A 27876-nucleotide genomic window follows, 5' to 3' on the forward strand; every position below is an offset into this window, starting at 1 on the left:
GGGGGGCCGCGGGCACCCCAGGACCTCCCAGCTGGGGCAGGCGATGGGCCCCATAGACACGGGAGTGCTCCACATCACACAGCGATCGTGTAGCTCGGGGTGGGGGTTTGGGGGGAGCGGCCGAGGCTGGGAGGGGGCTGTGGCTGAGAGTCGGAGCTGCGCAGAGGCAGTGTCCCGTGGAAAAGAAGGTTCCAGCAGTGGCCCCTCTGGGGAAGGGAGGCCAGATGGGCCAGGGCACGCGTGTGGTTGCACGGCCTTGCTGAGCGTGGGGCTTGGGCGCTGCTGGGTTGTGGGCCCAGAGAGGGTTATGAGGTGCGACGTGCTGTGGGTGCCGGGACGGCCTGGGCGGGCCACGAGGTGCAGACAGGGTGACGCCGACAGAAAGGCCCGCAGGGGCCCTGGGCAGCCGCAGAGGAGCCTTGGAGGGAAGCCAGCCCGGACGCCCCCCAGGCCCGGCCTGGCCTTGTGTGGGCTGGGGTCCCTGCGGCAGGTAGGAGTGGGCGTGGCTGGGCAGCAGATTGTGTCACCGCAGGGGAATGTAGGAATGTGAACTTGAAGCCGCACCGCCCAGGCTGTCCCGCGGCCTGTGTCCTCATGGGAGATCATCCCACCGGCCCTGGGCCCTGGCTGAGTCCCCAGGACGGGCTGCGGGCCGTTGACCCGTGTCTCGCTGCCCACGGATCCCTGCCCCACAGGTCTGCACCCGAGCACCAGGCTCACCTCGCTGGCCAGGGCAGGGAGCAGAGCGCCCTCACGAGGGGACCCCGGGCTCCTGGGCTCGGTGAGTGCAGGTGTCTCCCCGGTATTTTACTCTTTCGGCTTGATTTCCACGCCCATCTCGGACAGTTCCGGCCACTGATGGCCACCACGGACTGGGTGTGTTGTGTGGTTTTGGTGCCTGCGTGGGCTTTCATGTTCAGTGTTCTTGGCCTCGAGCAGCACGCCTGATGCCCAGGGAGTGCGAGGGCCCAACAGGTGCCACGTGAACTGCGGCCCTGAGCTGTGTCAGGGCCGCATGAAGGGGGCTGGGTGGACTGGCGGACGGTGGCCAGAGACGACAGGCAGCAGAAACGTGGTCCCGTGGTGGCACCTGGGCATGGGCAGCGGGAAGGCCACCTCACTCCAGCCGGGGCTGCGTCCGCTTTCAGCCGAACACCTCCCAGCCCCTCCTGCTTAGGCTGTGAATCTTGATTTAACCGGTTCTGTAGCCCGAGTGTGTAGACTGGGGTGCCTGGGTGGCTCAGTGGGCGGAGCGTCCAAGTCTGGGTTTTGACTTAGGTCATGATTTTGGGGTCATGGGTCGAGCCCCGAGACGGGCCCTGTGCTTAGTGCGGAGTTTGCTTGAGGATTCTCCCTTGCGCTCTGCCTCTCTCCACCGTGCACGCACTCGCTCAGTCTCTGGAATAAATTAATCTTTAAAAAAATCCTGTAGGGGACCCCTGGGTGGCTCAGTGGGTTAAGCCTCTGCCTTCGGCTCGGGTCATGGTCTCGGGGTCCTGGGATTGAGCCCCTTATCGGGCTCTCTGCTCAGCGGGGAGCCTGCTTCCCCCCGCCCCCTCTGCCTGCCTCTCTGCCTGCTTGTGATCTCTCTCTGTCAAATAAATAAATAAAATCTTTTAAAAAATTTAAAAAAATCGTGTAGAGTGCCCATAACATAGAATGTATAACCCCCGTAAAGTGAATGGTTCTGTGGCATTCAGTCCACTCCATGCTGTGCCCCGTCTGCCTGCTTCTGGGGCCTGTCCCGCCCATCAGCAGCCACTCCCCAGCCAGCCCCAGCCAGCCCCGCTCAGCCTCCTGCCATCTCTGTGGGGTTACCTGGTTTGGACTTGTGGTCATGGAATCACGTGGCCTGTGGTGTTTTGTAACGGGGTCCTTCTACTTAGCTTGGTGTTTCCAAAGTTCATGCCTTTGTAGCAGGTGTCACAACGACATTCCTCTTTCCCAGTTTTGTACTGGGGTAAATTACACAGGACCTGAAACTTACCACCCTGACCGCTAAGTGTACGGTTCATTGATAGGAATTACATTCGCGTTGTGTGCAACCAGCTCTACCGTCCAGCTCCAGAACGTCCCTCATCCTGTAAGAGGGCGCTCTGTCCCCAGTAAGCACTGACCCCCAGCCCCTGGCTCCCGGCCTTCTGTCCTGCCATTCTGACCACATTTGGTGTGTCCGTTCACGCGCAGCCGGCCCTTGGCTTGTTTTTGTTGCCTGTGGCGCCGCATCCAGGAATCCTTGTCAAGTACAACGTGGTCTAGTTTCACCCTCTATTTTCTTCTGAGAGTTTTATAAATTCAGCCTTTACCTTTAGGTTTTTGATGCATGTGGGGTTAATTTTTGTATATGGTGTGAGGTAGGGGTCCAACTTCATCCTTTCTCGTGTGGATATCTGGTTTTCCCAGCACCGTTTGCTGGAAAGAACCACCTTTCCCCATTGGATGGTTGCAGCGCCCTCGCTAAGAACCATCGGACGCCCCGGGAGGGTTGGTTTCTGGGCTCTCTATTCTCTTGGACTTCATGTTGTCTGTCTCTGCCAATATCTCATTTTTCTGTTACTGTAGGAAGTTTTTAAAATCAGGGGATGTAAGGCCTTCCGCTTTGTTCTTTTTCCAGGTGGCTTGGCTATTCTAGGTCCCTCGAGATGATTTTTAGGATGGGTATTTCTGTTTCTGCAAACCATGTCATTAGGATTTGGTAGGGATTGCGTGGAATCTGTAGGTTGGGTCGGATGACTTAACACGATGGCAGTATTACGCCTTCTAACCCAGCACATGGGATGTCCTACTGTGTTTGTCCCATTTGATCCCTTTCAGCACTGTTTTGTGATTTTTGGTGTCCCAAGTCTTTTACTGCTTTTACTGCTAGGCTTACTCTGAAGTGTTTCATTTTTGATGCTACTGTAAAATGCAACTGTTGTCTCGATTTCTTTTTTGGATAGTTCGTTGTTTGTGTGTAAAAATGCAACTGGGTTTTGTGTGTTGGCTTTGCGTCCCATTTTACTGAATTTATTAGTTCCGACAGCGTTTTTGTGGAATCATTAGGGTTTTCTGTATCATCTGCAAACAGAGGTCATTTTACTTCTCCCTTTCCAGTTTTTGTGCCCTTACTTTTCTGTTGCCTGATTGCTCCTGCTAGAACTTCCCCACTGTGTGCAGAAGAGAAGAATGGGCTTCCTTGTCTTGTTCCTGATCTCGGAGGAAAAGCTCTCAGTCTTGCTGGGGGCTTGCATATACGGCTTTGACTCTGTGAAGGTAGTTTCCATCTGTGCTGGAATGAGGAGTGCATGTGGCCTTGGCCCCCAGGTTCTGGCAGAGCTCCCGAAGTCCCCCAGGGTCTCCTGACTGATGGCATTGTCTCGTCAATCATTAAGAGTCCCTTTGGAGGGATGCCTGGGTGGCTCAGGTCATGATCCCAGGGTCCTGGGATCGAGTCCCACATCGGGCTCCTTGCTCAGCAGGGAGCCTGCTTCTCCCTCTGCCTCTGCCTGCCTCTCTGTCTGCCTGTGCTCACTCTCTCTGACAAATAAATAAATAAAATCTTAAAAAAAAAAAAAAAGAGTCCCTTTGGAACACTCGGAGTTGATGCTAATGAGGTAATTTAGGGTGGGGCCTCTGGATGGTGGGGGTGGTGGCCAGAAAGACCTTGTGGGGAGGGATTGGAGCTTCCGATCCTCCCTTCTGACCTCTGCGGGGAGAGAGGGCTTGCCGGTTCAGTCAGTCATGCTTATGAACTGAACCTCTATAAAACCCCAAAAGGAGGGTTCATGGAGCTTCTGGGTTCATGAAGACACGGCGATGTGGGGAGAGCGGCTTGCCCGGAGAGGACAGAAGCCCCGGGCTCTTCCCGATACCTTTCCCTGGGCATCTCTTCCGGCTGTCCCGAGTTAATCCAGTCACTCTAGCAATTTAATCACACCCAGGAGGGGATTGTGGCCGAGCCTGATCTTTCAGGAGCACGGGTGACACCCCGGATTGGTGACTGGAGTGGGGGGGGTTCTTGTAGGACGGAGCCCTTCCCGTGTGGGATCAGATGTAGTGGTGTCAGAACTGAGCTAATTGCGTGGTTCTGTGGGGAGGAACGGGTGCCTGATGACCCTGGTGCCTTGTTTGTTGAGCGTTTTAAAAGTCGAGGGATGCCCGGGTGGCCCTGTAAGCGTCTGCCATCGGCTCGGATCATGACCCCGGGGTCCTGGGGTACAGTCCTGCCTCCGGCTCGTGGCTCCTCCGGGAGTCTGCTTCTTTCTCGCCCTCTGCCTGCCGCTCCCCGTGCTCCTGCTCTCTGTCTCTCTGACAAATAAGTAAATAAATAAAATCTTAAAAAAAAAAATTGAGTACCTGTCAGAAGGATGTGGAGCTCAGTTGCAGTCCCAAGCTCTGTCAGAAACCCGGCGGCAGCCTCAGCCGGGCTCGTCCAGCACTCTGAGTAAATAAACCGCCTATTTACGTGTTTTTATTTTATTTTATTTATTTTTTTAAGATTTTATTTATTTATTTGACAGACAGAGATCACAAGTAGGCAGAGGGGCAGGCAGAGAGAGAGGAGGAAGCAGGCTCCCTGCCAAGCAGAGAGCCCGATGCGGGGCTCGATCCCAGGACCCTGGGATCACGACCTGAGCCTGAGGCAGAGGCTTTAACCCACTGAGCCACCCAGGTGCCCCTGTTTGTTTTTATTTTAATTTTATTTTTTTCTAAAGAATCTTTTTCATTTGTCAGAGACAGAAGCAGGGCAGAGGGAGAGGGAGGAGAAGCAGGCTTCCCGCCGTGCAGGGAACCTGGGATCCCAGGAACCTGGGATCACCACCGAGCCGAAGCCAGACGCCCAACCCGCGGAGCCCCCCAGGCGCCCCTGGTTGTAGAGAGCACGCACTCGTGGGAGCAGGGGAGGGCAGGGAGAGTCCGGAGCGGCTCCACGCCCTGCGCAGAGCCCGTGACCCCGCGATCACGACCGGAGCTGACATCCAGTCGGAGGCGGAACCTGGGATCCCAGGAACCTGGGATCACCACCGAGCCGAAGCCAGACGCCCAACCCGCGGAGCCCCCCAGGCGCCCCTGGTTGTAGAGAGCACGCACTCGTGGGAGCAGGGGAGGGCAGGGAGAGTCCGGAGCGGCTCCACGCCCTGCGCAGAGCCCGTGACCCCGCAATCACGACCGGAGCTGACATCCAGTCGGAGGCCCCGCTGACGGAGGCACCTGGACACCCCCAAAACTGCCTATTTAGATCGGAAACGTGGAGTTGTCCATTTCTGTAACGTTAGTCTCTAAACCCAGGCACCAAGTAGCCTGGTCCCCGGCGCGGAGAGCTTGATGCGTGTCTGACGCAGCCTGGAGACGCTCCGGGAGCCGCTGGCCGCCGGGCTGCGTCCAGCTTGCTCGAGGAATTCCTTCCGTGGTCAGACCTCGGGGTCTGCGGCGCCCACAGCCCCCACCAGAAGCCTCTCTCAGCCAGCGCCTCCTGCGTCCTCCCTTCTTTGGCTCGCCCCTCTGCCGCCTTGGCGTCCCCCGGTTCAGTGACTGTTCTTACCCTGAAGCATGTTCCACTCTTCAGATACCTTGTCTGCGTCCGTGGAGATGATCGTGTGTTTTTTTCCCTCCGTTGCGTTCGTGGGTGTTGCCCCGAGCGGACTTGTCCTCAAGCCGTGCTCGCGTTCTGGGGGCAGGTGGCACTTGGCCCCAGGGTGCACGCTTTCCCTGTGCGGCTCAGTTCTGGTGGCCAGAATGTTGCCGGGGGCTTTCCGCTGGTGGTCACGAGAACATCTGTCCGTGGTTTTCCCTCCCTGCAGGGTTTTCTGCCCGGCTTTGGCGCCGGTGAGGCCGGGCTCCTAGAACGGCTCAGGCAAGTTCCCTCCTCTTCGGTGTTTTAGGAACGCTTGAGAGTTGGTGTTGGCTCTTTACATGTTTGGTGGAATCCGCCGGTGAAACCGTCTGGGCCAGTGATCTTCTTGTCGGGAGATCTTCGATTATTGCTGCTGTCTCTGCTGGTGGTGGATCGGTTTATAGTTCCTGTTTCTTCGGGGCTTGGGCCGGGCAGTTCGTGCCGCCGCCGGTTCCCAGGTTGCCTTGGGTTCCTTTTATTTCTATGGCATCAGTGGTAGGAATTGTCCCTCTTTAATTTCCAAGTTCAGTAATTTGAATCATTTTTCTTTCCTAGTCCCTCTAGCTAAAAGTTTGTCAATTTTCTTGATCTTTTCAAAGAACTAACTTTTGGTTTCATTGATTTTTTTTTCCCCCTGTTGTTTCCAATTTTGTGGATCTCTGCCCCGGTCCTCGCGATTTCCAGCCTTCTCCTGGCTGTGGGTTACTTTGTTTTTCCTTTTTCTCTTCCTTAAGTCATGACGTTAGTTGGCTGGTGGTCACGGTGAGGTTGGGGTTCACGGGGTGGTGGTCCCAGCAGGAGGGCCCCGCAGCGTGACCCGCGCCCTGGAAGCGCTTCTGTGCTTCTGGTCGCTCGTATCTCGTATCTCTTTTCTCTCCCTCGTGACTTCTCCTTTGGTCCGTTGGTTGTTCAAGGCTGTTTTGTTTCATTTGGAGGCACGGGTGACTTTTCCAGTTTCTCTCTGTGGTTTGTGGCTAACTGCGTCCTGCTGTCGGCAGAGAACACACTCTGTCTGTCTTCGGAGGCGCACGGAGACGGTGGGCACCGCGTGTGTGCGCTCTCCGGGACAGCGTCCCGCGGGCTCCCCGGAGGCGGGAGTGTGGCTGTCGGGTCCTGTTGGTCGTGCACGGCTCTCTCCTTCCTTACTCCCTTCTGTCCGGCTGTTCTTCCCTTTTTAGGACTCGGTTGTGTTTCATTGTGTGGATTTCCTGCAGTTTGCTTCTCTCTTTGTGCACGGATGGACGGGTGGACGGATGGATGGATGGACACGGCCCTCGGGCCCTTGTGACTTGTACTGCTGTTGGCATCTTGCACCCGTTCTAGGTCCGAAAGCTCGACACTGGTAGCCTTGTTTTGGCCACACCTTAAAGACTGATCACTATGTGTGTGCAGGCATCATCCCAAGTCACCGTCAACGGGGCCCCGGGACGGTCCCCCACTTTGAAGGGGGCCTGACTTCAGTTCTGTCCTGGGCCCCGTTGGGGCGGACCTCCGTGGGCACCACCGTGCCCGTCCGGTGCCGTGATGGAGGTGAACGTGCTCTGGGGGTTCGGCTGGGAGGCCCGGCTCCCTGCAGTCGGCAGCAGGGCCTCACAGGAGCCGAGAGACCCAGGAGGGTCCCTCCCGCCACGTGGCAGTGTATTTCCAGGGCGTTCCAGGACACGTATGTGGCATGATAAGGAATCGAGAATCCTGGCAGATTGGTGGGTGCAGGCTCTGTGGGGACGGTGGGCTCGGAGGGGCCCGCGGTGGCTCTGGGTGGCTTTGGAGGTGCAGGAGTAACGTGGCAGCTCCGGCGTCTGAGGGGGGAGGCCTGCTGGCTCTGCACAGACTGCCCCAGGCGGCCCCTGGACGGCAGCACAGGAGGGCCTGCTGGCCCCATGGGTCCCCTCAAGACCACCCGGGCCCCGGGCCTCACTCGCTGTGTTTCTCCCCGTGGGCACGTCCGTGGGCAGCCACGCCGGTCCTGCCGCCGGCCTGGCTCTGCAGCTTCGGTGCGCGCTGCAGACGCTCCTCCCAGGCCCTCCTCCCTCACCTGCCTTTTCATGCCTCTGGTCCCACGGAGACGTTAACGGTGGAGTTTTCCATGTTCAGATCTGTTCATATTTTCCTCCCTGGCTACACCAAAGGGTAGAAGAATTTAGTTTCTTGCATTTTGGTCTTTGATCCCTCTGGAATGTGAGTCTGTGTCTGGGATAGTGTGGGCCTGGCTGTGTGAGTGTCCCCGAGTCTCCAAGGGCTTCGGGCACGTCTGAGCCTCAGTAAGGGCCCCTCACTGCAGCCCAGGCTGCTCAGGTGTGTTCAACCCCCTGCGTCACCTTTTGCAGGGGGGTGGTAAGCCGAGCCCCGGGGTGTGTGGGGCTCTCCGCTGACCGGTTGCTGGGGCAGGGACTCAGGGGCCAAAGCCCTTGGGAGTGTCCTCCAGGCCCCGGGTGGGCCAGTCACCTCGGAATACTTCTGAAATACGCCTGTCCCCGGAGTTGGTGCAGATGTCTGTTGTTTTATTAAAAATCCAGTTTCACTCAGCTTTGTCTCAAATTACTTGCAACATACTGGAGAAGCTAGCTATCCACCGAAAATAGGCTTCCATTAAAATTAGCAATTGCCAGTGGAGCCCGGGTTTTCTGGGGTTCTTTGGAACCGGGTGTTTTGGTCTAGGTTGGAGGGGCCGGTGCTTGTCGGGAGGACGAGGGCGGTGGCGCGAAGCTGGTTGTGGATGAGGCCTGACAGTGGATCGGGAGACGTGTGCATCTCCTGCGGGGCCCCCTGTAGATGTGCTTGGTCTGTTATCCTACGACTTTGCCGTCTTAGGGTCTGCAGGCTCTCTGGAAACGCCCCGGTAGTATATGTGTGGTTCGTGTTACAGCAGCTCAAGCCAAACAAATGAGGCACAATGAACTTTATTTACAGGCCCCGAAATCTGTGGAGGTTGTGTTCTGTGTGATTTCCGCACCTCGAGAAACCATGAGCTATTCCCGGCATGGGGCTCCGAGCCCAGAGCCCTGCTGTTCACCAGCCCTCCCTCCCAGGGGCAGACGGGGGCCCCTGGCCTCCAGTGGCGCCTCTGAGTGTTGTGTTCATGAGACACACAGCGGATGCGAGGCCCGCACACGGACTGGCCACGCAGCTGGAGCTCCACAGCGACCTCGGGCCCCAGCTCCATCCCCTGAAGGCGCAGGAGTTCGAACCCAGAGCTTTGGCCCCAAGTCCGTGCCTGCACAGCAGTGAGCACAGATGCGGGAGCCTGGCGCCTGCCGATAAGGGATGGGCGGGGTGGTTCAAGCCAGGAGCCTGCTCCCGGGCCCGCGGGGTGCTGACCACCCTGTGTGTCTGCTGGAGGAGGGTCAGGGAGAGGTTTGTCCTGACCTCCCAAGCCCCTCGGACCATGTAGGGTCAGTGTTGGTCTGGCAACTCCAGGGAGGCTGGATGGGCTCCGTCCTTTTCCTGGGAATTTTATGGAATTGGAGGGAATTGGGGTTGGACTCCCGTCTAGCCACAACAGCCGGGACCGTGGCCTCCGTCCTCCCTTCCCTCCCCGGCCACAGCACCCAGGCCTTGGAGCCCGTGAGCATTTGCGTGGGCGCTTTCCGGGCCTCTGTGGACACGGCCGGAGGTCCCTCACGCCCAGGTGCTTCCCCGCACCCCACCCCGGGGCCTGATTGGGGGGTGGGGGAGCCGGCCATCCGGGCTCTGGCCCCACAGCGCTCTCAGGCTGAGCCTCCCTCCCTTGGGCCGCTGCTCCGCGCCGCCTTCCAGGACCGTCCTGCAGAGATGCTTGTTTTCATGTGACGTCAGCTCCTGGGCATCCAGGCCGTGTTTTAGCTGGTGCCTCAGCTGCTGGCTCCGGCTTCCCAGGGGAGCTGGGTACCACCCGGCCTGGAGACACGAGGAGGCAGGGGAGGAGGCAGGGATGTGAGAGGCGGGGGCCGCCGGCCGGCCTGCCTTTAAATATCTGCTGCTCGCCGGAGCGCACCCTGCCCATTGTGGGTCCGCGGGAGCGCAGGGCAGCGTCGGCGCGGGGAAGGGAAGGAAGATGCCCCCCCTCACGCCCACCGCTCCGTAGAGCATAAAAACTGCCTGTGCCGAGCCGGCGGGAGAAGAAAGCCCGGTGAGTGCCGCGCGGCGTCCCTGCCCTTCCTCCGGCGCTGCAGGCCGAGCGAGCGCGCGGTGTTGATGCTGCCCGGAGGAGGCTGGGGTCGGGACTGGGGTCGGGACGGCCTGGCCCCGCAGCCTCGGGGCCGCACGATGCTCCAGGCCCGGGGCAGGGCTGCGGCCGCGGGGCTCTGAGCCGCGGAGGGGGGTGGGGGGCAGAGTGGGGAGAGGGGACAGATTTTTAGCAAAACAGTCCCCGGAGGAGCGCGCCCTGCCGTGCGGGTGGTGCGGGGGAGCCGGAAGGAGACGCGCCCCCGGGCAGCGAGGCCTGTCAGCCGGCTGGGCAGCCCCGGGACGCTGGGGCTCATGTGGGGCCGGCCGCCTGGCGTGGGGGCCCCGGCGGAGGGTAGCGTGGCCGTGGCGCGTGCGGGTATGGGCTGGCTATGGGGTCTGCCGTGGCCCGCGTGAACGTGCGTGTGCCTTGCTCCCAGCTCAGCCTGCATTGCTGCAAGCCAGGGGGCCGCGGGGCTGGCGGCTGCGGCCGGCACCTGCTTCCTTGTGCCGAGCTCCTGCTCTGTGTGCCGCTGCCCGTCCTGGCCCCGTGTCCGCGTTGACGACAGCGTCGTGTCGGAGTCTGGGTGGCACGGCCGGTGTTGACGTGCCTGGCTCGCTCCAGCAGGGTCCTCGGGCGTCGGTGAGGAGCGTGGTGCCGCTGTCCCTGTCCGGTGTTCTGTTCTGAGATGGTCGGAGGTAGACCCAGATGCGCCTGGGGGCTGCGTGGTGGCTGGGGGGGTTGTGGGGATGTGGGTGTTTTCTGACGTCCATCTTGCAAGGTGTTTTTGTGAAAAAACAACCACAGCAGGCACCCTTGGGCTGGCGGGGAGCCGATGGCCTGGGTGGACGGGCTGCCGGGCGGATGGCCCCTTGTGTGGACAGTGCTGGGGTGACAGGGAGGCCGCTGAGGGAGCCCGCCCCTCCCCCAGGAGCAGGAGGGACCGTCGGCCACTCGGTGCCGCCAGCCCGGGTCGCGGGGGGATCTCATTAGTTTTGGATCCTTGAATTATGGAACCCAGGGTGTGTTGCTGGGTGCGTGGGAGCAGGGGTGCTGGCTCACGTGTGTGCTCGCCAACAAGGAGAAATTAGCTGTGTCATAGTTTCTTGGGATGTCTGGGACATCTTGGCCTCTTTCCTTCCGTGTGGTCACGCGCTGCCCGTGCACGGCCGGAGGACCCGGAGCAGGCCGGAGCAGGTGGCCCCTGGGCCGCGGGGCCTTGGCAGGGTTCCGTCAGAGCCAGGAGTGGGGCCGGATTGGGGGAGCGCCTGCCCCTAAGAGCCCCCCCATGTATTGCTGCTGTCAGGGGCTGTGGCTTGTGTCGCCCACGTCTGTGTCCTGGTCAGACCCGCGTGGGGTCTCCCCTGCTCCCTGTCTCGGCGCGTCAGCCGTCAACAATGTGCCTCAAAGTTCAGAGCCGCTGACGGTTATGTAAGGAGTTGTATGTGCTGTTTGCCTCCTCTGAGGTCCTGCTGACCTTCCACACGTCACCCCCAGTTGGTCTCGCAGAGCAGCTGTGAGCCTTGGACGGTTCCTCTGTCTGTGGACGCAGCCCTCAGCCCCGTCTGTCGGTGTCAGCCTGGTGGGGACCCGGCTTGTCTGTGGTTCCAGTGGTGCCTCCCTGGTCCCGAAGCCCCCCCACATCTGTCTCGTTCCCGCTGGCGTTTGGGGAGTGGCGAGGGCGTGTCTCGTGTGAGAGCAGGGGTGCTGACCACGAGATGTTGCAGAGGGGAGCCCATGGAGGTCCACGCATTGGGTCGAGGCTCAGGTCAGCAGGTGCCTGTGGTCAGGCTCCCGAGGGTGCAGAGATGAGGCACCAGCTGTTTCCTTGTTGGACCGGGAACCGTTTCGGGGCTGAGCTGAGCGGGAGCCTGTGCTGGGCTAAGGGGGGAAGCCCTGCAGGCTGCTGTCCAGAGCCAGGCCAGGCCTGTGGAGGGTAAACCTCCACCCCTGGTTTGATGTGTCTTTGCTGTTTGCATTCAGAGAATGTGACCTTCTGTGCCCCCCTGCCTTGGTGGTGGCAAAAGAAGAGTTCAGGGTCTGAGGTCGGGGTGGGTCTGGCCTGTCTTGCTGAATCCCTGCTGCCACTGGGCCTTTGCTTGTGCTGTTTCCTTTTCTGTCATGGGGTGAATGGCACTTAGGGCCACTGCCCCCACAGCCACCACTCCGTAAGAGTTATCTGGGCTTTGCGAGTCCTCATAGGCCCCCGGCTTCCAGCCCAGGGCCCTGGCATGAAGCAGGCGCACTGTGAGTGTGTGGTGCTTAATGAGAGGGGCAGAAGAGCTTTTTCCAAAGTTAACTGTCGAAACCGATGGCTTGTCCGATGTTCAGATTGCTTTTGGTGGTAAAGTTATGGCACAGGAGACAGCCCCGCAGAGACCCCACAGGTGTACTTGGAATAGCAGCTTGGTTTTAGGGTTTTCCTAAAGATGTAGAGTAGGGCACCTCCTCTGTGACCCGTGTCTTTTACCGTTCTGTCTCTGAGGCCTCCAGACGCCCCTCCACCCCGGGCAGCTGAGGGCAGGCCTGCCGTCCCCTGCCCCAGCAAGGTTCGAAACCAGGCAAGGCGGGAGAGCCTGCTGAGAGCTAACAGATCCTCTGCTGGAGGTTGTCTCAAAGGTGCTATAGGCCCAGCCGGACGCTGTGTGGGCTGACCCTGCGCCATGTTGGTGTGCGTGTTTTCGGCAGGGACAGGACACTGTGCCCCCAGTGTCAGTGGACGGAGGGGACCCCAAGCATGTGTTTCATGGCTCAGTTTGGTGGTTTGAATGTGTCGGGTTTTTTGTTTTTTGTTTTAACTTTGCTTCTTTTTTAAGCTTCTTCTATGGGAAATTTAAAAAGGTTTGACTTGGGGTGCCTGGGGGGCTCAGTGGGTTAACGCCTCTGCCTTCGGCTCAGGTTGTGGTCTCAGGGTCCTGGGATCGAGCCCAGAGCCCTGCATTGGGCTCTCTGCTCGGCAGGGAGCCTGCTTCCCCTCTCTCTCTGCCTGCCTCTGCCTACTTGTGATCTCTGTCAGTCAAATAAATAAATAAAATCTTTTAAAAATAAATAAATAAAAAGGTTTGACTTGTGACAAGATGGAGACTTGCCGTGTGTGTGTGGGAAGTGGGAGATCAGTGCCGGCTTAAACTGCCTGTTGGCTCAGCCCCGGCCAGCCCCGTGCCGTGCCTCTGTTTACTCATCAGTGAGATGGGATTGTGGAAGGAGCTGAACAGAGTCGCGTCGAGCACAGAGAGGCTGAGCGTGCCCTGTCTTGGTCAGGAAGCCATGTAGTTACTGCTAAGTGCTTGTGTGTGAAGGTTGCGCTGTATGTTGTTTTCAGATGTTGGAGTTGATTTGGGGTGTGACATCTTTGTATTTGAAGGTATTGAATAGCCCCACGTGGTTTAGAGAGAGAGGACAGGTGTCCCTGCCCTTCCCCCCCCCCCCCGGGGGCTCCCTTTCAGTCTGAGCGCGTTCTTGGCATTTATTTCCGGATTCCTAAATAACACACTCATGCTGCTGTTTCCAGAGTTTTCTGTTTGGGGTGTTACCCGTTCCCCTCTGTCTCTGGAACGGGTCAGCTCTCTGTCTCCGCCCACAAAATGGTGTCAGGTCACCACTTACTGTTTGGTCACTGAGTATTTACATTATAGGATTTGCAAAGGTATTTGAAAATTACTAACATTACATTTCTTTTTTTCTTGTACAACTTTTAGTTTTTGGGGAGATAATAATTGCCTTGCTCCCCACTGCCCCCCCCGGTCTTTGTGCTTTCTGGAAGTCTTGTCTCAGATTTACGCATAATCTTTCCAGGAGGGTAGCGTGGGCCACATTCCTCCTGGTGCCTCAGCACAGTGTGTCTGGGCCCTCCTTTTGCCATCACCCTGGGGATCCCCCTGCCCCTCTTCTCTGCCTGCTTCCTTCATCCCTGGCTCCTCCACCCCGTTTCTTGACTTAATCTCTGGTTCAGACATCCTCCGAGACCTTCCCGAGAAAAGGGGCCCTGGAGGTAGATTGTTTGAGATCTAGTCTGAAAGGGACTTTAGCGGAGTTTCATGATAGTTTAGCTAGGTATAGAATCCATCCTGGAAACAGTTTTCCCCAAGCATTTTCTAGCTTCCAGTCTGACTAAGAAGTCAGGGGCCATGTTTACTTTTGTGTGTGTTTTATTTTCTCCTGAAAGTGTTCGGGATCTTTTCACCTGCGTGCGTGTGTGTGTGTGTGCGCGTGCGTGTGTGTGTGTGTGCGCGCGTGCGTGTGTGTGTGTGCGCGCGTGCGCACGCGTGCATCTTTATTGTTGTCAAGTCTCATTATGCTGTGTCTTGATGTGGCCTTTCTTGTCTCTCTTGCTGGGAGGCTGTGGTGCAGGAACTGGGGGCATTCGGGCATGGGATACTTTCATTTATTTCTTTGAAGATCTCCTTCCTTCTGTCACCTTCTCCTAGAGCTGCCGTGGGTCATTTGCCGAGACCCCCAGACTGGCCCTCCTATTTTGTTGGTATCCCACTTCTGTTTGTTTTAGTTTCTAGGAGATACTTTCTGTTTTTCATGGCTAAACTATTAAGTTTGTTGTCTTGTCCTTTGTTTTTCGTTCTGAGAGCTCCTTCTTGTGCCCTGAAGGTTCCTTTTTAAAACAGTCACTTGCTCTTGTTGGGAGGTGGGGGATCGCCCCGTTACTTTGAGGCTGTTAATTACGGTAACTGGCCCATGATATAATGTAACTGTGTGAGTTCTCCGGCACTGGACGATCCGAGGCCCCCACGTGCGAGCTGGTGTCGTCCTCACGGTGCTCAGTGAGGGATGTGCTGCTGCTGTCTCTGTCCTGTGGTGAAAGTGGCACCTGAGGCACAGAAGGGTCCCGCGGTTCTCCCGGTCACAGCCATGCACCGTGGAGCTGGGCTCACCCCTGCAGGCAGGGCCCGAGTCCGTGTTCTTCGCCGCAGTGCAGGGTCCCCACTCTGCCACTTGCTGGCCATGTGACCTCAGGCACAGCCCTGTCCACCCTGTGGTTCAGACTGTGGTAAGTCGGGTGTGACCGTGGGCCCGGCCCCCCATCACTGTGAGGGCTGAGTTGGTGCGGCACCGTCGGGACTCGGAGCGGCAATAGACAGGCAAGGTGATGGGGTCGCGCTGTTGAGTGAGTGGTAAAGTCTCCTCTTGATGTTTCCTTTGGTCCTTGTCACAGCTCTGTTTCCACTGAAGTTGTTTTCTCAGTTTGTTTTGGGCTGGGAAGATTTCCACAGCCCCTGGGTGACCTTTGGTCATCTGTCTGCGTCGGCACATGGGGCACTGTAGAGCTGGTGGACGCGGCTGTGTGGTAATCCTGTCCGGGGAGGGGCTGGGGCGTCTCAGCTCCGGGCGAGGGGACTGCCACCATCCCCCAGGCCGGGCCTGCCTTCCACCGGCTGTATTGGATGAGGAAGGGGCCTCTCCCTTTAGAGGTGGGGAGCCCACACCATGGGCACCCCACTTCCTGGGGCATGGAGCCTCCGACTCACGGGCCTTTTAGGGTTCCGTTCTGCCCAGTCCCCCGCTGACCCCAGGGCCACCTGCTTCCTCGGTTCCAACGTGGCGCCGCCCCCTCCTGCGCTTCCCTTCTTGCTGGTGTTTTTCTCCCTCTGGCTTTGTTCTTGGGAGGGGTCTGGTTTAATAACTGGGTTCCTGCTGCTCTGTTGATCTGGACACCATCTAGATGACACCTTCCCGAGGCTAAATTACGCGGGAGAAGTAGCACTAAGGTCTTCACCGGTGGGCGTGGGCGTGTGTGGATGTGGTGAATCAGCACGCCCCGGGCGCCCTGAATCACCGTGGGACCCGGGGCCGAGGGCCAAGTCTCACAGGAGGGGCGGTGACTCACTTTCCTTTGATGACCCGTGGTGACTCGTGCACAGGCTGGCTCTCAAGCCCTGGCTCCCCGAGTGTGTTTGCGACTATGGAGCTGGGTGGGCTCACAGGTGCCTTGGCCGTACAGGTGAGTGTGTGTGTGTGTGTGTGTGTGTGTGTGTGTGTGTGTGTGTAGACTTCATTCTTTAGAGCAGTTTTGGGTTTTCGGAGAAACTGAGAAGATGGCCCCGAGCGCCATGGTCCCCATTACGAACGCCTGTGGTAGGGGTCAGAAGACCCTGACCGGACCAGCACGTCACCATTAGGTGATGTCCACTCTTGATTCAAATTTCCTCAGTGTTCCCCAACGTCCTCGTTCTGTCCCAGGACCCCACGCAACAGACATTCAGTTGCCCCCTTGCCTTGGGCCCCTCTGTGCTGTGACAGTGTCAGACGGTCCTGGTTGCGGTGACCATGGTGGCTTTGAGGAGGGGCCGGCCAGGTTTTCTGTAGAACGTCCCTCAGTGTGAGCTGCTCTGGTGTTTTTCTCACGGTCAGCCTGGGCTGTGGGTTTCGGGGACGAGACCCCAGGGGTGCGCGCTCTCATTCCATCGAGTCCCTGGTCCCTGCTCCCAACAGGGCCTGTCACTGGGACGTGACCTTGGCTGCCCGGCTGGGATGTGTCTGCCACAGACACCACTGCCCGCTCTGGAAGGACATCACCACACAGCCCACACGCGAGGGGAGGGATGCACGCTCCTGCACTTTGGGGGCGTCTGGCGGTCCCCACGGGAGCTTGGACTCCACACCCCCAGCATTCACGGGGACGCGCTCGTGGACGGCAACCTCCTACTTCCGCTCCTACTTTGGTTCCTTACGTGGATGAAGCTTCGGCCACTGCTGGTTGGCCCCGGCCGTGATGACGGCCAGACCCAGGCTGGCAGGGGAGTGGCTGGGAGGGTGGGCCTGGAGGCCCTGCGGGGGAAGGCAAGGCAGGGGGGTCTCTGGCCTCCCTCCCAGCCAGGCTAGAGGAGGAGCAGGGCATGGAGCCACGGGCCCAGAAACGTGGCGCAGCCGCCCGGCCCTGGACACCGGCTCTTCCACGCGTCGTGTCACCCCTGCAGCTCTGTGGGACACTTGGTCTGATGCGTGGGACAAAGGCAGTGCCCTGATGAGCCTTCCCGGAAGCTCAGTCCCACGCCAGGGCCGCTTCCGATGGGGCCGTCCTCCGCTTTGTAACCCTGTCCGCCTTTCGCGCACGCTGTGCTTCTGGGAAACGGCGACGTGGACGCAGGCTCCGTGGAGGCCATCCTGGTCCCGACTGAACTTCCCAAGTCTCCCCGCACGGCTGCGGCAGGAAGGTGCCCGGGCGTCTATCCATGCTGCCGGCCGGGCAGGTGTGAGCGCAGGAAGTGGTTCCACTTACTTCTGCAAGCCTGACGGTGGCTCCCCCCGCTCCGTCTGTCCTGGCTGCCTCGTTCCGCTCTGGGCCGTGTCTGGGGAAGGGACCCCGTGCTGCGCATCCTGGGGTGTATGTGTGCAGGGTTGGGGGCCGGCGGCTGCCCAAGCGGCCCCTTGGGAGGGCGGGGTCACTCGTCTTCCAAGCGCCCATCTGACCATCTGCGGTGCTGCGCATCTCTTGGCCGGTGAGGAAAGCGGATTTGTCTGATCGTTTCGATCCTGGGGTGCGAGCGGCGGAGTGCAGGAGGTGTCCTGTCTGGGTGCGAGCGGCGGACCCAGTGCATCAGGGCTGCGGGTTTCCTTCCTGGGGACGCCCCCACCTCTGATGGCACGCGGCCGCCACGATGTGACCGGGGGCACCGGGTGGGGGACACCCCTGCAGGTGTCCCCAGAGAGCGGCTTCTGCAGGCAGCAGAGGAGGGCCCGAAGGTGACGCGGACCCAGGTCCCGCTCAGCGGGTGACGGCAGCTCTGAGAAGGACACTTTTCTGATGGGCTCCAGGCTGTCCCCTTCAGCGTGGCACGCATCGCGGTTCGCAGCAGGGGAGCCGAGTGACGGGCGGCCTCTGGAGCGGCGGACCCTGACAGCGGCAGGTGGGGGCCCATGTGCGGCAGGTGGGGGCCCATCTCCTCCTGTGTCTTACCAGGTCTGGAGGTGAAGTGACGTTTAAAGCTGTCACGTAGTGGTACCTTCTTCCCGTGTTGCTGCATCTGGGTCCCAGTCGGGACCCCGCGGCAGGCGGGAGGGCGTGTAGCTACGAGGGAGACACAGCCCCAGGCTTCTTGGAGGCCTCCAGCTCCGCCAGCCCCATTCCCGCCTCCCCAGCCTCCCGCCATCCCGCTGGCCGCCGTGGGGTCTCCCGAGCACCTCAAACCTTCGGTGGTTGTCCTCGGCGCGGACTGTGTTTGAGACTTAAGGCAAGTGTTGTTAATGAAAGAGTTAACTTTAATAAAGGTGACCCCTTTCCAAAAATAAAAAATACTCGAGTGCGAAGGCGGCCGCGCTGCTACGGACCTCGGGGTGTCTGCTGCGGGGCCGTCGGCCTCGGCCCAGGCGGCGAGGCGTGTGCGGGTGCGGCGTTCGAGGAGACCGTAGCTCTCGGAAGGCTTGAGTGTGCGAATGGCCTTTTCAGACACACGGGTGTGTTTCTACGGTATTTCTCTAAAACTCAACAAGTAGTTGTTTCTGACACGTCCGTTGCCACATGGGCTCTGAACCCTGTGGCATCACACGTTGGTTGCCTCAGAATGTCACCGAGTCACGCGAACCCCCCGGAGATGCGCTGGGAAGCCCCCTCCACCGTGTGCAGAGAGAAGGAGCAGAGGCTCTCGCAGTGGGGCAGCTTAGAGGCAGGGCTTCCCCCGGGGGACCCTGGGCTCCCCGGGCTCAGCCAACTGCCTCCGCCCCCATGTGGCGTGTGGCTGGCCGGCCTGTTGCCTGCTGCCTGCGCTGGGCACGTAGGTGGGGACGGGGCCAAGGACGTTCAGGGCCCACCGTCCTGGGTGTCCCGCCACTCGGGTCCCCCAGAGCTGGGTCTGCTTGGCCACACGCCATCATCACCCAGGGGAGGTCAGACGTGGGCCCAGGTGCTAGACGGGGGGGCGTGTCACGGGTGTGTGGTTGGCACCCCACAGGGACAGACCTGAGCCTGTGACCAGTGCTCCCCACCCTGTCCTGTAAGGCTTGGCTGGGGCAGGGATGAGGAAGGGCGTCGTGTGCTCTGGGGTTCTTCCGGCTCCCTGAACCAGCTTAGTGGGCACGGCAGTGCCATGGGGAGCTGCGTGGCAGAGGGCAGGAACGGACCCGTAGGAGTGGTGGGTGGTCACAGGAGCCACTCGGAGGGCCTGGGGGTGTGGGCAGGGGAAGCCTGGGTCAGCTGTAGGACCCACCAGCCAGCCCTTCATTTTGTGTCATTAAATTGCACTTCCTTGGATGGTGTTTAGTTCTAACAAAAATTGATCGGTGGTGTTTTTGGTATTTTTGCGTACTTACTTAAAGGGAAGACAAGGACCTGGGGTTGTACTGCATTCTCACAATCCCCGTGATTTTGAGGGGTACGTGGCATAGTTAGCCAACATCTGGGGTCTGGCTGAGGCCAGTGACCCTCCCACAGAATCCCGGGTGTTGGAGTTGGGGTGCAGATGTGTTCCCAGACCTTCAGACCCGGGGCTCCGAGGGGAGGCCCTCTTGGTCTTCCTGTGGCCCCACAGCCCGCCGGCAGCAGAGCCCGAATCACGCTCTTGGCCACGGTGCCTGCAGCCTCCCCGGTGACCAAACCACCACGCGTTGTTTATTGTAATTTCCTGAAAATTCTTTTTACTCGAAGACACCTGCTCTGAGCCGTGGCCCTGGTGACCCTGCCTCAGCACGGAGCGTCCTGCAGAGGTTTTCGGCGTCCCCCAGCGGCTTTGCTGGACTCGGGCATTCCTGTCGCCACGCCAGGGGGCCCGGGAGCCCTTCGCCGGCGTCGGCGGGCCTTGTGCCGGAGGGAAGCCTGTCCCTTCTCCCCGGCCGTCTCCCCATCCTGGTTTGTCTTATTCCAGGCCGTGCAACACGCCAGCCTGATTCAGACTTACAAGTGCGCGGGGAGGTGGCGCGGTCTCACTGGGTCGTCTCGCCGACCTGCACATCTCCTCATGAACCCAGGAGCGCGTGCGTGTTAGCGACTCTTGCTGCGAAGGGGGTCTCCGTGTGCATACGTGCTTCTCCGCGTCGTGCACCGTCCGTGTTTCTGATAACAGGAGGATGTGTATGTATTTAGGATGAGAATAGAGATCAAAAGAAATGACCAATTTTTAAAAACCACTGAATATCTTGGGCCCCACAAAATCCAGAAAAATAGCCAGAATTACGCTCCTCGGTGAACATCGGCTTGATGTGCCTCTCCCCTTCCTCACCTGGATTTTCGGACTGTGAACCCTGGCGGTGGCCTCACGGGGCAGGTCCGTGGTGTTTTCTGTAGAGAAACCTCAACGCGAAGGCCTCCGTGTCCCTGTGCCGCAGCTGACAAAATTTTACTTTCTGGCCACTTACAAAACCCTTTCTTTTCAGTCTCGTGATTCTTACTGGTAACGTCACATAAATTTCGGGGATTGTTTCGAAATCTGGGGAGAACCTGTCTGCTCTGTCATGCGAGATCAGTAAGACTGGAGGCCATTCCAGGTTTTCTCGTGCGGGACTGGTCTGAAACACATTTTGGGATGGCGATGCTGCCCTCCCCCGCGGGACACGTCCCGTGAACTTTGTGTTCTCTGTGTGCACGATGTAACGTCTCAGAGGTGTGTGCCCCTTAGGACCCAGTTCGGTATTTTTGTGGAAACGTACAAAACACAGCTCGCCGCGCTGAAGTGGCCACCAACACAGGCGTTCTTACGTGTTCTAAGGCACGTGGTTCTTTATTATTATTAACTCTCATTTTTAAAAAGATTTTATTTATTTATTTGAGAGGAAATGAGAGAGAGCACAGAGGGAGAAGCAGGCTCCCCGCCGAGCAGGGAGCCCAATGTGGGGCTCTATGCCAGGACCCCGGGACCGTGACCTGAGCCACCCCTGGTGTCCTTATAATTATTAGTTAAATTTGTATTCAGAATAACGACTTCTGCTTCAAGACTGGGAAGCAGTTGTGTCGTTGGTCGTGCAGAGCGTCTCGGCGGAGAAGGCGTCCCGCACGTGCGAAGCCCTCGACCACCACCCCCCTCGGGCTCCTTCTCTGGTAATTGCGGCTTTAAAAGAAATCACGTGATACAAGATTTACCACTTAACCTTTTCTGAATGATTCTTCAATTCATTCTTTGTTGTTTTAGAGCGAGTTGTGTTGGCAGTGCAGGCGAGAGGAGGGCGTGGCCTGCCCGTTCTCTGTGCCCCGCGGAGGAGGCATCGCTGACGGTTGACCGTCATCGTCCCCCGGAGCGCAGGGCTGACGCTGGGGTCACGCTCGGTGCCGTGCAGCGTGTGGGTCTAGACGAGTGTGCGTCCATCCTCGTGGCTTCACTGCCCCGGACACCCTCCGTGCTCCAGCGGCTCGTCCCTCCTGCCCTGGAACGCGGCCTCGTTGTACCATCTCCGCGCTTCTTCCAGCACGTGGCGTAGCTGGAGTCACGCGGTGTGTGGCCTTCACACTGGCTTCTCTCAGTCGGCGACATGCGTGCACGTCTTTTGTGGCCTGTTGGCTCGTCACCGTGTGGCGCTCGGTGACGCCTGCCGTCAGTGTGAGCCCCGCCCCCTGCTGTGTCCCCTGCCGCGTCCCCTGCTGCAGGCTCGCGGCTGCCCCCAGGCTTGGACGGGTCTCGGCTCTGAACGCCTGTGGGCAGGTTCCTGGGCAGACGGAAGGTTTCAGTCCTTCGGGTAAGAGCCGAGAGCGCAGGCCTGGCGCTGGCCCGCACGGGAACGGGGACTTCAGTCTTGTGAGCGACCCCCACACGGTCCCCCAGAGGGGCTGCGCCGTGTCGCCGTCCAGCAGCGGTGCCCGAGTGGCCCCAGCACTCGGTGTCGGCTGGGCTCCGGCTCCCGGTCACTCTGACACTGCGGGGTGCGGCTTGGAGGTGGCGGCCGTGTGTGGTCGTGCGACGGGCCCTGGGGCTCGTCCTTCTTGTCGTGCAGAGCAGCTCGGCGAGAAACGGGGAAAGACCGTGGGTTTGGAGCGAGGCGGCTCGCAGGGTGCGGCCCCAGTACCCCTGCGGTCGGCTGGAAGGGGCCCCGCACTCCGAGGGCCAGGCGTCGGCGCCCGCGGGCGAGGTCGTGGGCCCCGGGCGTTTGCGGGGTTTGCGCGGCCCCCTCGTTTGGGCTGTGCTTACGTGGGTCTCCGTCAGTTGTCTGGAAATTTCGGTGCTATGTGACCCAAAGGATAGAGCACGGTGCCTGGGCAATGTGTGTGTCGTGTCATCACGAAGATTCGTTACGAACGCAGGGGTGCGTTCCTGCGGTCGGCGTTTCGGGAAGGGGGAAGGGTTTGCTGCCGCCGGCGGTCTCCTCGGGACACACAGCTGACTCTTAGGAACAGGGCACGGAGTCCCAGCCCGCCGTGGCCCGGCCACGGTGCCCTCTAGCCTCGAGGTGGGGCCCCGGGACAGGCGTGCAGGGCAGGCTCCCGGTGACTGGCGCGCGTTGGCTGCCCGGACACGCGGTGTGAAGGCGGCCTTTGTTCCAGCCAGAGCAGGGCGGTCCTGAATAGCGGCTTTCTCTGCCGGCCCTGGGCAGCGAGGAGGGGCTCCGCGGAGACGGAGACGCGGGCCAGTTCAGCCTCGGGTGCTGCTGCTCCCCTGTCCACCGCCACCCCCCCGGCCTTGGGAAGGTCACTTAGCGTCTACCTGGTCCCCACTCCGCCTCCCTCGCCTGGGTGACCCACCTCTGCCGGCTGACGGAGCCTGGAGACAGGAGCCCTACTGGCCCTCCCCCCGGGGCCCCTCCTCTGGCCCCTACTTCTTTCTGGCCGGCAGGGTCCCCTTGCTGCCTCGGCTCTACCTCCCTCCGCCCAGACAGCTCATGCGGGGTCGGCATGCCTCCCGTCCCCGTCCCCGTCCTCCTGCCTTCCCCATTTCCACCCCATCCCCCCACCTTTCCCTCCAGGTCCTGCCTCCAGTCTTGGCTCAAAGGCCGCCCCTGCATGAGGGCGCACCCCACCCCCGCCCCGTGTGGCATCTGCAAGGGTGTGTCCTCCATAGACATCTTTCGGTGATGGCCGCCCAGGACGACTCAGCTCCCCCCTTCCCACTGGGGGTCTTCCGAAAGGTCTCCACATCCTGGGTCAGGAGACCGAGCGGCCTGGGGTCACACATGTGGCTCAGCTGCTTGGGAGCCCTCATGGCTCTGGCATCTTTGCCCAGTGTCTCAAGAGGGACAGTGGTGACCGGAGGTGGACATGTTGGCAGCACCAGGAAGAAAGGACTTGCCACACCGTGCTTCTCTGGCAGGCCCCTTGCACCTGTGGAAACGAAGCTTTGGGTGTTCGTTCCATTTCCTGTCCCTGTTCTCCCCTGTGGTTCTGTCTGTGGCGCCCGGTGTGGCCGGCCTCAGGGGAAATGTTCGAGAGAGAGCCTTCCTGGGACGGCCTCGCAGCCCAGGACGCTGCTGATCTGCTTGGGGGCCGTGGGACAGGAAGGGCTTTTCATTTTTGCTTATGACACTCAGTTTCTTTGTGTTTGGACTTTTTTCCCTAAAATATTTTAACCATATTAATTTCATTTTGTAGGATCTCAATTTTCTTGATGTTATGATTTAAGGAATTACTGAGTACACATTGTGAACATCATTTTCAGAAACTGCCAAATGTAGGGGCGCCTGGGGGGCTCAATGGGTTAAGCCTCTGCCTTCAGCTCAGGTCGTGGTTCCGGGGTCCTGGGATCAAGCGCTGCCCCAGGGTCCCTGCTCAGTGGGGAGCCTGTTTCCTCCTCTCTGCCTGCCTCTCTGCCTGCTTATGATCTCTGTCTGTCAAATAAATAAACTCTTTAAAAAGAAACAACTGCCAAATGTGCAGGTTATGATATATTTTAATAAAAGTTCAGAGAACTGTATAGCCCACACTGTAGCTTGGTTTGTTGGTTTGGGTTTTATTGAATTGTGGTAAAATGCACATAATATAAAACATAACCATTTTAATTGTTTTTTAAGTGTATGGTTCGGTAGTTAAAGTACATTCCTGTTCTTTATTTTTGAAGTTTTTTTTTTAAGATTTTATTTATTTATTGGACAGACAGAGATGACAAGCGGGCAGAGAGGCAGGCAGAGAGAGAGAGGGAGCAGGCCCCCAGCCGAGCAGGGAGCCCGATGCGGGGCTTGATGCTGGGAGCCTGGGATCCTGACCGGAGCTGCACGCAGACGCTGCGCCGGCCGAGCCCCCAAGGCGCCCTGTGCTCTTTCCGTGGCAGCCGCCGTGATGGGGTGAGCCGCCGGCTCCCTGTGGGTCTGGCTTGCCGTTTCCCTGCTGATTGGGGCCGTTGAGCATCTTTCCGTGTGCTTTTTGGCCACGTGTGTATCTTTGGAGAAACGTCTGTTGAGTCCTTCTGCACGCTTTGAATCAGGTGTTTTGCTCGTGTGGGCTGGTTGTCCTGGTTGGGTTTGAAGGACAGACTGTGCCCCGGGCGTGTTGGTCTCTGCCTTTCCTGCCGGAGCCCCCTGATTCCCACACGGAGGAAGCAGGACACTGAGGGCACTGTGTTCCCGGGCGGAGGACGGACGAGCCACGTCTGCCGTGTCCTCGGTGGAAGAAAGCTTGTGCAGAGCAGAAACTGTCGTGTGAGGAGGGTCCTGCGAGCGGTGGCGGGTTGACACCGGCTCGCAGGGGCGCAGGGAGCGGGTAGGCCCTTCCTCTCTCCCTCCTGGGTGCTCGCTCGCCTGCGGGCTCTGGCCTGTCCAGCTGCCCCGCTCGCTCGTCACTGGGTCTGTGTCCAGCCCTCCCCGTGGGCTTAGTCAGCGCAGCCCCCCCCCCCCAGCACGTTCTCCTGCGTGAGACGAGTCCCGGGAGAACAGGACACGTTAGAGCAGCCAGCCCTGGACTCTGGCCCTGCCGTGTGCGGGCAGTGGGGACAGTCCCTGCTCTGTGGGATGATTCCACACAAGGGAAGACCCAGTTCAGCGCGGAGAAGGGAGAGACCGCAGGGGTCCCGCCTCAGGGTGCCCTGCACGCTGGGGGTGCCCTGGACACCCCAGGCGGGAGCAGAGCGCCGAGTGGTCTGTGCACTGAGTGACCGGCCATCCCCGCTTGGCCCTGACCCTCAGTAGCGGCAAGTGCTGGGCCCCAGTAGGCCGAGGGTCCCAGCTAAAGGAAAACCACCTTCGTCGTCCTTGCTTTGGCTTCTAAAGAAAGCGTGGGGTCGGGGGACGGGAAGCTCTGTGGGTTTGTTTTCACATACAGCTCCTTCACATCGGTGCTCTTAGAGGCAGACTCAACAAGCGTGATTTATTCTTGCATTTGAGCTGGTCTGCTTTTGTACAAAGGGAGCCTTTACATTTAATTATTTTTTAGCATAAAAGATGGTTCATCTGGGGAAGTGGAGGCCCTGGTTTTCAGGGTGCTCACACAGGGGTGGGGGGTGCGAGGGATTTGGGGTTGGGGGGACTAGATTTCAGTCCCAGCCAAGGCATTAAACAGACCTCATATCTTGAACCAACAGACCGCAGACCTGTGCTTCTGACACACCTGCCTCCCTCCTGGGAGCGGGGGCCGTCTGCCACGCTCACTTCCGGGCCCCACAGCCCAGGCCCTGCCCGGCTGCTCCAGTTACAAGCTGGCCCCTGAGACCCGGGCTGGCACAGAAACCACGATGGGTTATTGTGACACAGGCGCAGTGCAGAGCCAACGCAGCGCCTGCCGGGGGATCCCGCCGAGAGAGAGGCTCCGGCCGGGGCATGGGCACTCCTGGCGTCCACCCCAGCGTGACGGGCGTGGACGTGCGTGGATGGACCCGGGTGCTGGGGCGACAGGTGTGGATGTGGACGGTGTGGATGTGCATGGACAGGTCCGAGCAGTCTAGACAGGTGGATGGGCCGACTCGGCTGCCTCCTGGCCTCCCCGTGTGCTCTTTGCTGCCGCTCGCTTGGAGCCCAGCAACCCCTGGGTCCTTTGGGTCCCTGGGCAGGTCAGACCGCCTGTGGGGGTGGGACCCCAGCCTGCTCCGTGTGGGGACCCCCGTGTGTTGGCCTGTGTGAGAGCAGCAGTTAGAGGGGGCTTGGGGTGTGGGGCTGCCCTGGCCCCCGTGTTGATTTTCCATGGTGAGTTTAGGGATCATGTCTCTTTCCGGATGCCCCTGCACCCCGCCCCGTCAGCCTTGTCTGGAGGGTCTTCCTCCACGGGAACCCGCTGGTGCTCCGGAGCGCTCGGTCCCAGGCCGCCGTGGGGTGCTCCTCCTTTGCCATCACCTCCTGTCACGGGAGCAGCCCCTCTGCGGACCCCATCTCTGCCTGCCTGCACAGTGGGCTGCATGGGCCTGGGGCCCGTGGCCTCCTGTGCCGTCTCCCCCTGCGTGAAAGCAGCACGCACGCGCCATGCCAGCGCTGGCCCCGTGGGGACACGTGGTTACCACGGCAGTCTCCGATGGCGGCTTTCCCGGGGCTTCTGCTGGGGCCTCCCTTCCTGCCGCCAGCAGCCCCACCCGCTGCCCGCTGCCCTTGGCCTTGAATTAACTCGTGCTGCTGCCCCACACTGGTCTCCCTCGCTCTACCTTATGGAAAGCTCTGTCGCGGTTCGCTCGTGCTCCCCACCCATTCATGTGGTGTCCCCGTGCCCCCACCTGAGCCAGGATGTGGAAGTGGCTCGTGCGCCGCAGACTGCAGTTGCCCGGTGGGCAGCAGCTCCTGCGCCACGGCCCCAGGCTGCTGGGTGTGTTGGTCACCCGGGGCCCGTGCACATCACCCGTGCATTGCAGGCTGCCTCAGCCTGGCCCCTGGCCACGCTGTACCCGGGGCCTTGCCGTGTGCCCCACGGCTCTAGTTTTGCACAGTGTGTGACATTGTCTGCTTGACGTCCCTGTGCTTTTTGGTTCTGTGACGGTTCAGCTGTGACTGCTGAACGTCAGTACTTGGCGGACATGTTGGCATCCTTTGCTTTCTGGCGGGAGCCCTGGGGCTATGTTGTTCGTTCTCTGGGCGTGGACGATCCTTCTGTGGTTTGGTGGCTACAGTGGCAGGCTGAGTGCTCCCAGGGGGAGGACATGGTGCTGATGAAAGCCGCGCACCAGTGCGGGAGGAGGGCCCGCACGTGCGGTGGAATGGGAGTGAGACCACCACAGGAGGAACTCCCAGGAGCAGCCGGTTTCCAAGCTGCTCTCGAGTGTGTAAGGAGAAGGCGGTGGTTTGTGCCTCCCCTTTGGCACGCGCCTCCTGGTGCCCGCTGCCCGTGGTCGTGCTGGAGGCGGCGTCCACTGCCCAGACCCACGGGTCCTGTGGGGCCCACCAGGGCCGGCCGGCCCCTGCTTCTGCCGGCGCCCACACGGTCAGCACTGCCTGGCCAGTGTGTGTCGGTCTTCCGGGCCACGTGGCCTGCCCAGGCCCTGCCTCCAAGGGGGGCGTTTGGGGTCACGCAGACGGAGCGCCCCGGCTGTCCCTGAGCCGGACCGTGGGCACAGCCCGCTGGCACCTCCCCCGCTGCGGGCTTTGGGGCGGTCGTGGAGACGCCACCCATGGCTTCTCCCTCTGTTGGAGACGGGGGGGTTTCCGTGTGTGCCCCAGAGGCTCCCCCAGATGTCCGGTCACTGGGTGTTCGAACAGTGCCGCAGGCTGTGTCCTTTGTCCGGAGGCCTGACCTCCAGGAGCCTCTGCTCGCAGCGTCTGCGGGCCCCCTTCCTGCCCCGTGACCTTGGCCCGTGGCTCTCTTCCCTGGGTCCCAGTGCTCGGACGGCAGATGTGGGCACAAAGGTCATGTGGATCTTGCAAGGATGTGGAAATGCACTTGGCGCCAAGCTCATCTTCTGTGGGGGCCACACATGGTGGCTCGTCTGTCCGCGTCCGTAATGCCTTCCGTGAAGGCCCCGAGGGCCCTCCCAAGGGAGCACAGGGCAGCTCCGGTGTTCCTGAGGGTCGGAGCGAGCGGTTTTGCCCGAGGCCCCGCGTCCGGGCCGCGGGTCGGAGCATGTCCCACGCAGAGGGTCGCGTTGCCAAAGCCCCGAACTGTCGTCCAGCCCTGGCTTTCCCCGTAGCAGGGACTCGGGAAGCGCGGCGGGAGCAGCCTGGGGTGACCTCAGCCTGCGCTGTCCCCGCACGCTCCCGCGCACACTCACACACCACGCGCGGTCGCACACGCACGCACACGCACGCACACTCCGTCTCACGCGCCCCCACCCTCGCGCCTGGGAGCGGACGCGGACGGGCCTGCCCGCTGGTGGTGCAGGGAGCCTTCACACCGAAGCCGCTACTTACACTTGGGTTGCGTTTTGCTGTGTTC

General features: G+C 60.2%; 1 protein-coding gene across 3 annotated transcripts in view; it reads left to right on the forward strand.

Moving 5' to 3' along the window:
- PRKCZ (protein kinase C zeta) overlaps positions 1–27876 on the forward strand; it is a 90400-nt gene that overhangs the window by 6623 nt on the left and 55901 nt on the right. Inside the window, exon 1 of one of the 3 annotated variants that reach the window (XM_082686081.1) lies at positions 9906–10115. The exons of 1 other annotated variant lie outside the window; for it this stretch is intronic. In XM_082686081.1, coding sequence (XP_082542207.1) covers positions 10052–10115 — 64 coding nt within the window. In that variant the 5' untranslated portion in view covers positions 9906–10051. Of the gene's footprint in view, positions 1–9905; positions 10116–10330; positions 10436–27876 lie in introns of those variants that run through there. One more of the 3 variants, XM_082686082.1, reaches the window with a different exon arrangement.

Source organism: Mustela nivalis, assembly GCF_964662115.1.
Source record: "Mustela nivalis genome assembly, chromosome: 10".
Classification (NCBI taxonomy): domain Eukaryota; kingdom Metazoa; phylum Chordata; class Mammalia; order Carnivora; family Mustelidae; genus Mustela; species Mustela nivalis.